The following is a 10,008-nucleotide window of genomic DNA, read 5'->3' as shown; positions in this document are numbered from 1 at the left end:
TAAGTTCGACGATGATACTCCAGGGTACTCCATAAAAACTAAATGGGGTACTCCATAAAAACTAAATGTCCGTTATATTCGATAATCCTACATATGATCCCGAAATTAGGATGATTGCCGGATACAATTTAACCGGACAATGCGCCAGAGGCGCATGCGCCTAAAACGAGAACCCCTAGTCCGTGGCCCCAAGGCCAACGACAACGAAGCGCATCCGTTGGCGTCAAGTCGGGGCTTACACACAACGGTACGTTGCCTCTTACAACATGTAAATGATGCTGCTAGTTTGCGTTAATGCTATCACTTGGCTGAATGCATAGATCATTCTCATCGCCCGACGACAGCCGAAGTTAGGAATGCGAGCATGCTTCGATTTCCCGGTTTGATCCATGATTTGTGTCCTGCGTGTTGAAGTACATGAATTTCCACAATGTCCTGAGTCCGATGTTATGGTTCAATGTGTTTGATATTCGAACGTAGGGTTGTACAGTATTGTACTAGCATGTTTTTGCCGCCACTCGTCCGTTTTGCAGCTTTACAGTTAGTATAATTTAATTGTACTGACACTCACGTATCTTCGTCATGTATCATTTCGAGATTCCTCATTGGAAATTATAGCCATTGCAACGTCCCTGGAGGTGACAGGACTTCTGTACCCACGCCTCCTTGGGCCATAGCAAGAACTGTGGTCAGGCCGCTTACAGCCTCTGCACGCAATACACGTGGCACCGGGAGCCACGCCGTGCCTCACAGTTCATGCCCTCACCTTGTCAGAGACGTCACAGTAAAAACCAACATACCAGTACGACATTTGATCTTTGTATTGAAAATCAAGAGTCATCTACCAATGAAAGCCTAAGAAGTATTGAACTTTTAACCAATAAGACTAATGTCTAATGTCGGATCGAATCGTCTTGACGTTTGTATGGGCCATTTATCCGTACACGTTATCCGTACGTAAATTGAGTTTAACCTATCACTATCCAAGGTTTAACCTAGCAGATTACTGCTTAACGTTCATCCGAAGTAGGTTTTACCACAAAATATATAGGTTAAATAGAAAAACGTAGGGCAAAAGATTTGGCCTGTTCGTCGTTTCTACCGGTAGCTTTCTCATGCTGGCAACCGCCACGGCGTACTGTATTGCATGCATCCTGCCAGTCGCGGCTGTGCCCATGCGACAGAAACCATCACGAATGTCCTCTTCGCGGACTTGTTTGATGAGGACGATGACGTCGACAGTTTCCTGGCATTGTCGCATTCGCCAAGTTATGCTCCATACATTGATTGATATTGATATTACGCTGTAAAGTTAAAATCACTCAGCGGGCACTTAATGGCCTCGGCCGCGTACTAGCTGAGCGGACTTAACTACATTCTCTTATGCTCCATACATATTAATACGAAGTAAAATTTTCTGCGGTATCCAGATTCGGCTTTACTAGGGAAATTTCGAGGACGAGTATTGTCGATTTGCTGGGAATTTCCGGATACAGAGAGGTTCAAATCCCTACTTTCATAAACCACGCGACGGCGTTTGATTGGTTTATCTTTGAGTTTGGCAGTTTCGCATTTGCGCGCCATTTCCAAACGCACGCCCTTCTGGCAGCTCGTCGATACCCATGAGCGCCATTGAGTCTGTTGTCTTCCACCGACATGCCAGCCCCAACACTATGATGCTATTCCTCTACGACTACTACGTCCTAGGGACGAAGAAGTCTTGTTTGGCAGTCCTCTATGGGAAGGACGAGAAAACGATTCATTTCACACCCACAACGCACCACCACAGTCGAACGTTGCTAACCTCACAGCGGACGCGTTGCGCTGACCGACAGTCTCTTTGATCATAGCCTCAAGTATGAGCTCGTAAAACGAGGTTTTTTAGTGCGCCGCCACCTCTGGTTGTAGGCTTAGACGTGGGCTTTGTGAGGATATCGTGTTCCTCGCGGGAGTGTCTGCAACGTCCATGGTGGTGTCCGCGTCAGGGATAGAAAAAATCATGATCCATGTGCGGACTCCGCGTGGATGTTGTGAGTTGCAGTGTGGCACGTTCTCTGAAAGCTTGTTCTCTGAAAGGCTGGTTTCGTGTAGCCAATCATAGTCTAGCATGAATGGATTAACCAATGGGCGAGGTTTGTGATAGGTTCAGTCAGCGAGATTCGATTCGACGGAATCTGGAATTCTGTACCAAATCCGCAATATTTATCTTTATCCTTAAAATCACCTCTGAAGCTTTATAGAGTTGAGGAAAAATCCGGAACTTACTGTTAAGAGCATCTCCAACGGTGCCAGAATCCCTCAAGTGGGTTCATTTGTGGATTGGAATCCTCGACAGTGATTGGCCAGATCGGTTGACTTGGTCGACGCTTTTTTGTTGGCACTTGAAATGGAGCGTGGAGGATGGCCTACATGAAGTGGATGTCAATCAAAGGCGCTGTGGGAGCGAACAAGTTAATGACAACCTCCATCGTTATGGATAGTGACGTAGAATCCTGTGCACCATCATATCTACTGTAGACACTTGTAGGAACTACGAAAAGCAACTTAGTCCGACGCCGCAGCGTACACAGGCGGCCGGATATACTGCAAGGTTCGCAGTAAGTTCCACACATCTGGCCGGAGTTCCACCAGTGGCGGATCAACGATATCTTAGAAGGACCAGATATTAATAAGTACTATGACATCCATCGCCTTAAATAAATGAAGAATCATTCAAAGTCACCAAATAATATCTACAGTATCAATAATGTCGCCCAGGAGGGTGCGGGAAATGACCAAAACAGCGAGCCTCAAATGAATTGGCAGAATATCATGCAGCTCGATCCCACTAGCTCTTGTCCTACCTGATATATACACTTGGGGCTGAGGGTTTTGGATTGGCCTTTCGACAAGACGCGCCAACCGGGAACGCATGGTGTAGTGACTTCACAGTCAGCTCAAAACTGTTCGGTAATTTTAATGGACTTGACATTGAATTGTCAGCTCAAACTGTTCGGTAATTTTAATGGACTTGACATTGAATTGTGATAAAATATAAAAACCAAGTTACATAATAATAAAACATTGCTTCAAATATGACTTAAGGTTAGACATAATTTATGATCAACTTGTTAGCTAATTAGTTAACTAAGAAAGTACATGACTTTAACATCAAATATCTCTCTGACGGCTTGACTACAAGCAGTGTATTGAATGTAGATATTGCAAACTTAGTTGTAGGCTATCGTTCAAAGCTAGAAATATGGCGATTGCAACATTGTAGCATGAGTGATGTGTCCTCAAAGTAGCAAAAACTCGCAAATAACGTTAAAACATACTTTGTAAGTAAATATCTCGATGAATATAGGTCGTAGCGACCTCTATGATACGTCATTATGTAGATATAATGCTTGTGAACACGCGAATTGAGTCTCGGGCTGGTCGGTTACATTGGGTTATCTTGTGTGGCTTTGAAAGTGGATGTCTCAATTATAACATCCAAGTTGAGCAACTTTTAGGGCATCTCCAACGGTAAATTCTAACCTATTGCTAAAGCATAGGTAAAGTCAAACTTCGTTTTTACGGTTGCTATTTTGGCATTATATGTGTAAAGTCAAACTTCGTTTTTACGGTTGCTATTTTGGCATTATCCGGATTATTTTGAAATTAACGTCCTTCAGAATTTCTATTTTCGCGTGAAATAGCAACAAACCCTCCGGATAGTGCAAGAGTTTCTATTCTATATCCGTAACTTCGAATTGACAATAGAAATAAAAACACCGTTGGAGATGCTCTTAGAGCATCTCCAACGGTGTTTTTAAGAGCATCTACAGTTAGTTATCTTTGCTTCCAAATATAATATCACATAACATCGTTTTGATGTGTTATTTTAAAAAATTCTATTAACGCCATGATAAAAATAATGAAAATAAAGTGCGCTTCCATGGAGCAAGGTTGACGACCAAATCACCACCGAAGATGCGACGACGAAGGTTTCTATCCACCCAGATAAAGTATGAACTCTTCCGATCGTGTAACATTGCGATTATAGTCATCAGCTCCATCGAGTTTGTTCGAATATGACCATTTATTTCCTGCAGCCTCCAGGTATAATATTTTTGAAATTCAGAAAATAATATGCCCGGATACAGTTTACTACAAGATATGTTGCGCGACAATATATACCGGTAAGTGACCTCAATGACATCTCGGTGCCTTGTGGTGCATGCATGCCATGGTGACAAAACTAAGTACTGATTTTGTCTATCTTGGTTTTTGTATGTCCTTATATATTGTCGCAACATACAAACATGACAATGGTTGTTACTTCTTGACAACCACGAATTTGGTTGTTCTGGAATAACAGTTATGGTACAAATCTGCCACACTGCCCTGAGCAACATATCTAAAAGTCAGCTGATTTTGATCATTTTTGACCTCGTGGCGTAAAAAAACCCCACTTTTTATCCACTGTCCTTTCTATTTTGTCGCGCACTGTAGTATCGAAGAATGGACAGCGACCAGGAATTACTTTACAGCTGTAAAGTTTACAGTGTTAGTAAAACGTAGTACATGAGTGTTAACACTGTAAAGTTTACAATGTTAGTATTATGTAGTAAATGAATGATAGATGCAATGCTTCCGTAAAAATATTACGTCAAAATAGTTCGCTTCGAATCGTTATTCGAACCGGCTTACTAGTATACTACTGCTACTAATAAGTAGTAGTACGCCACCAAGATCGGCTTGAATACCGAACGCTGCCTACACCAGTAGCTCGTAAACTGAGCTGGTGGCTTGAGCCGAGGACATCTCGGCGCTCTGTTGGTGGTTAAGGGCGGAACGTTGTTGGCGACTATGCGGTGCGCACAGCTGGTTCACCTTGGCTAGGCGATGGCAGCCGTGGAACACACAGAGCGCCGCGACCCGGTGAACCTCGCAGAGGCCTCCGCCGCGATCAGTTCGAGGACAATCGTGGACGCGGCACGGGATTTTCCCGCCGTGACTCGCGCATCGGCCACGGCGTTGGGCGGCCCTGGCACAACCGTCGAAACTGCATTTTTTACCACCCCCGTGCGCCTTGCATCGACCTCCGCCCTGGGCGCTCTTGGAACAACTCAACTCGGAACAGCGAGCCCCTCCACCGTGTTTTTTGCATTTTCCCAGCACCCCCATAGCAGTTCCTAGGCAACCCGCGGTGGAACATGTCTTCCCGCCGCCATGGCCGCGGCACAGTCGATTCGTGGCGGCTGCATGCGAGCATCCTGGCATTGAACACAGGGTTTTCTGTCGACGGGGACGGCGAGACGGCGTCGTTAATGGCACTACTGGTTCGTTCACCGTCGGTGGTTGCGCAAAGAGTGCTCGGTGCCAATCCCCAGTCGCTTTCCATTTTGCTTCCGCAGCAACTTCCCCCAGAAACTCGGATGCGGATTCTTCCGACGTTTCAGCTGCTTGATGCTCAGGGGGGGTACGTGGCTCGATGTAGCAGTAGCTGCCCCATATCCCTGGTTGCCGCGACCAGCCACGATACTCTTGCATCCATTCAAACACGCGATGGAATTCGTCGGACGCTCGAATGCTTTCAAATAGAGTTGTATCGTCATGATGGCCGTCACTTTCGGCGTCATACGTGGTGGACGAGTACGACACGTCCGACGACACATCCGAGTCGGCCACAGACTCGGCGCTTTCGTCGTCCAAGCTGGCCATGAAGTGCTCCAAGGGCTGAGTGGAGATCGAAGTGACAATCCGTTCGTAGTACTCTTCATCTTCCAGGCCCTTGTTGCCCAGCGTCTTGTCGTCGATGCTATTGCTTTGCACCATAGATTGTTTGCGCCGGTCCCTCTCGCTGGTGCTGCCCAAAGAAGGCCTGTTGATGCTGTGCAGCTCCACGTCTTCCTCGATTGTCACCATGGACTGCTGCCGTCGGAACAGCACTTGTTGCGGCAGTTCAGCGAGGGTGGTCTGCAGTCTCGCGTCGTTGGCGACATCGCGTTGCCCCACCACCACCACGACCACATTGTCCCCAGACGCAAATGTCACGTCAATGAACTCCGCCAGGTCATCATTAAGGTCCACATGAAGCATCGCGTCGACTTGCCGAATGTGGAACTATGCGACTACTTCTCTCAATGTGTTGCAGCGTTGACTTGAGAATTATTCCTAGCACGAGACGATGCCACGTCATTTATCCGGATATATGGCATTTCGGATACTACGCATAACGGATCAGCCAGTCGTGTTCGCACACTGTACCGGTAGTGCGATTTGTAGTTTCTGGCTTGATGAAATGAGTAGTGTGCCTAAACTATCGTTTTTAATCGTACTTTGTGTCGGTAGAAATTATTGCGCGGGCAACGCCACAGTTATTCGAAAGAAACCAAGATACTTAGGCAGAACTGGGTTGTGGGTCGGATAAAGTACTTGACTGCAACGAGTACTAACGTTACTACTTCTGAAGTATTGATTATTAATACAGTAATAGATACTACTGTGCTTTTCATGTAGTTTGCCCGTTGTTTACGTGTAAACAACAAGGCGTTTAAAATAATATAAGTTGAACATAAAACAACGCAAGCAAGTTCTGTGCATGTCATCAGCATAAAACAACCCTTACTTACTTTATTTCAGCCGCTAACTAATCGAGTTGTAGCACCAATCCAACTTACGCAGTGCAACCACCAGTTCATCACGATGCACACCGTATTAGGATGTGACATGGGAGTACTGTACTATACATCTTGTAGTCGTACAGCGCCCTTGCTTTCCACGTATGTACAGTGCTAACGTTAGTACAGATCAAGTGGTGTTGTACGAATGGCCTTTGAATCATTGGCCAGAGCGACGACTAGCATACCTATATCCCTAATGTAATAAATTACTCGGAGTAGTTCATGTAACAATGAATTTAACCCTCGAATTGTCAAAAAAGGTGCAAAGCACAATAATAGTACTATTAATAGGTAGTAAGTAGTAATACTTCATCTATTAACGTTAATAGTAGTTGTTCGTACATATTAATAGTACGTAAACCTGTCATCACCATAAGTTGAACAATCAATAATGGCATTTTCGGACGACGGTGCATGAGTTGATTGAAACTTACGCCACCACAGTAGCTGACTGTGCCGCCGAGTTGGCACGGGTAGCTCCTTTGGCCGTCTTCAAGAAACACGTACCCCATCCATATGTATAGGCATTGCATCCGTTGGTATTACGACAAAAGGCACAGCAATCTTGAGCCGACGGAGCTGCCGCACTTGCTAGATCGTTCCCAACGTAGTCCACACCTACTTCGACGGTCGAGCACTTGTTGACACGCGCCGACGTGACACCAGACACGGTGGACACGGTGGAGCGACCAGATTTCAGGTAACACTTTCCCTGGGACTGGCTGTAGGCGTTGCAAGTACGTTCGCTTTGACACGCCTGGCAGCAGTCGCTCGTGGTAGCACCGGCTACGCTTACAACATCGTTCCCAACGTAGTCCGTGTTGGGCTCCACCACACCGCACGATTCCACGCTCATGGACGACGGCAAGAAGCCAGCAGTGGCCCCCAGGACTCGAACGGACGCACCCTTCGCTCGCTTCAGCCAGCAAGTTCCATCTCGCCACACAAACAGTTGACAGCCTGCCACGGCCTGACAATCCGAGCAACAAAGATTGGCCGACACTTGCTTGGTGGCCCCGATGTCGTTGCCAGAGTAGTCGACATCGTTCTCAAACGTTGAACAGGAGATCGGCGTGGCCGAAATGCTAGCCGCACGACGGCCAGTGAGGTTTACCTTGGTTCCCACTGCACTCTTTAAATAACACGTGTCTAGATACCACACGTATGCTTGACACGTGGAGGTGGTTTTGCAGACGCCGCAGCACGCCTCGGCAGTAGCTTGGGCGCTGGTACCAATGACAGCACCAGTGTAGTCTGTGTTCTCTTCAATCGTCGAACATGTGTTGGTGGTAGGTGAAGGGGTGAGGGGCGCAATAGGTGCAGGGGTAATTGCCAAGGTGGTGGTGGGTGCAGGAGTAGAAGAAATTGGCAGTGGAGCTGGCGTCGTGCTGGACAGCAGAATTCCTGCGCGTCGACTGGTGGCAGTCGTTTGAACACCGGCGGCGCTTTTCAGGTAGCAAATGCCTTGGAACCACACGAAAGCTTTGCATTTTGGGGTTGCGTTGCAGTCACCACAACACAATTCTGCTGAAGATCGGACGGACGAGCTAATGTCATTGCCTTGAAACTCGGTGTTTTCAAAGATGACGCTGCACGTGGTGCCCACTAGCTGCTTCACCCCAGCACGACGTCCAGTCGATTGTGATTTAGTTCCGAGATTGCTCTTCAAATAGCACGTGCCTTGAAACCAGACGTACAATTTGCATTGGGAGTTCGCATTGCAATCACTGCAGCACAGATCTGCCGTTGAGCGCTGAACTGCAGCAATCGTCGCCCCCGTGTAGTCTGTATCCTCTTGAATTGCGCTGCAAGTACCCGATATGGTGGACGCTGGAGTGGCGCGAGGCGTAAGGGGAAAGATTGGAGCGGGGGTAGGTTCCCGAGTGGGTGCAGGGGTGGGGGCTGGAATAGGCTGATAAGTAGGTGCGGGGGTAGGCCGAGGAGTAGGTGCGGGGGTCAATGCAGGCGTGGTTTGAGGAGTAGGTGCAGGCGTGGCTTGAGGAGTAAATGCAGGCGTAGCTTGAGGAGTAGGTGCAGGCGTAGCTTGAGGAGTAGGTGCAGGCGTAGCTTGAGGAGTAGGTGCAGGCGTGGGGGGGATTGTGGTGGTGGATTTGTTGCTTCGATCGTGCGTCAGCAAGCCAAAATGGTATTCCATATCCGCCCAGAGAGTTTCGTCAGGTCGAGAGTCAAACATGCTGTACCAAAAGTCGTGTTGTCGTTGGTTGTCTTGCATCCACTGTTTAAACGTTTGGAAGTACGCGAGGGAGTTGGCCAAACTGGGCGTGTTGTTGGGAGCCCACGTCGCGGGTGCTCCACCCGAAGGCCACCCCGTCTCAGTCAGTAGCAGCTTTGGCAGTTTGAACTTTGTGACCATGCTATTCCAAGAGCCTTGGAGCAGTGCCACCGGATTCGTCCAAGTGAATCCCGCGTCGAAGAAAGGGTAAATGTTGACTCCAATCACATCGGAGGCTGCTCCGAGTTGGATCATCGATGGAGCGGAAAGAAGCCACTCGGAAATGCGTTGGACGGTACCAACTGGAAACGTCCGGTTCGTTTGGTTGAAAATGCGGTTGCGTGTGAAGTTCATTTGCGTTACAATGTCCTCGACGGTGAATGTTCCGTACGGGGCTACGTTCTCGTTGCCAATGAGGATGGCTTGGACGGTATTCGGGTAATTGACGGCAGCATTCACAGCCGACGTCACTTGGCTCTCGTACCTAAAACACATCGGTGTCTTCAGCTTATGTTGGTTTCAAACGTCGAGAGCTTACCAGGATTCTGTCGTCATGTAAACACCCAAGTACAGCTGGATGCCATACTTGGCAGCAATAGGGGCGATGTCGTAGCCATAGTAGTTGGAGTAATACGTGCGCACCGTGGTGTAGCCGAGCTGGGCCATGAGTTTGAAGTCCGCATCCATGCCTGCTGGCAGTAAATACGGGGACTCATACCCATGGAGAGGGTACTCTGCCAAGTGAAATGGAGAGTAGCATACGCCTACGAGGTATAACAATCAATGGTCCGGCACCTCTTATTGATAGAGAAGGAAGGACGGGGTCTACCTGGAACGGGTAAGGCCTGGGCAATACACAGCATCACCGCCAAGACAAGACCAACGGAGCTCATATCAAAAGAAACTTTGATAATGTGATAAGCATGACATAGGCGTTTCAGTCAAGATCTGTGACAGTATTTGTTGCGCGTTGCTTGCATTGGTTACCTCTGTTATGGTGCTTTTGTCCAGATATAAGCAAGCATTCTTTTGTTTGGTGGATGGAATTAATACATCGCGGGGTATTTGGCTGCCAAGTCGTCGTCACTTATGGCAGGAATCGTGCGTGAACTCGCTACAACC

The 10,008-nt window shown here is 47.7% G+C and overlaps 3 protein-coding genes across 3 annotated transcripts; 1 reads left to right on the top strand and 2 right to left on the bottom strand.

Annotated features, from left to right (window-relative positions):
• Positions 1-154: 154 nt before the first annotated feature.
• On the top strand, positions 155-1,828 carry H257_07316 (hypothetical protein; the record flags this gene model as incomplete). Its single annotated transcript, XM_009832791.1, has 3 exons — positions 155-247; positions 1,109-1,254; positions 1,708-1,828. The coding sequence occupies 3 exons, from the start codon at positions 155-157 to the stop codon at positions 1,826-1,828; spliced, it is 360 nt and encodes a 119-aa protein (XP_009831093.1).
• Positions 1,829-4,743: 2,915 nt separating this feature from the next.
• On the bottom strand, positions 4,744-6,069 carry H257_07315 (hypothetical protein; the record flags this gene model as incomplete). Its single annotated transcript, XM_009832790.1, has 1 exon — positions 4,744-6,069. The coding sequence occupies one exon, from the start codon at positions 6,067-6,069 to the stop codon at positions 4,744-4,746; it is 1,326 nt and encodes a 441-aa protein (XP_009831092.1).
• An 885-nt stretch (positions 6,070-6,954) lies between these two features.
• Positions 6,955-9,789, bottom strand: H257_07314 (hypothetical protein). Its single transcript, XM_009832789.1, has 3 exons — positions 9,716-9,789; positions 9,425-9,650; positions 6,955-9,370 (listed from the first exon to the last, which is right to left on the bottom strand). The coding sequence occupies exons 1-3, from the start codon at positions 9,777-9,779 to the stop codon at positions 7,084-7,086; spliced, it is 2,577 nt and encodes an 858-aa protein (XP_009831091.1). The 5' UTR covers positions 9,780-9,789; the 3' UTR covers positions 6,955-7,083.
• Positions 9,790-10,008: the final 219 nt, after the last annotated feature.

Source organism: Aphanomyces astaci (genome assembly GCF_000520075.1).
Source record: "Aphanomyces astaci strain APO3 unplaced genomic scaffold supercont1.15, whole genome shotgun sequence".
In the NCBI taxonomy this organism is placed as follows: Eukaryota; Oomycota; class Saprolegniomycetes; order Saprolegniales; family Verrucalvaceae; genus Aphanomyces; species Aphanomyces astaci.
The sequence above is the reverse complement of the archived record's forward strand: the minus strand, read 5'-3'. Positions and strand labels throughout refer to the sequence as shown.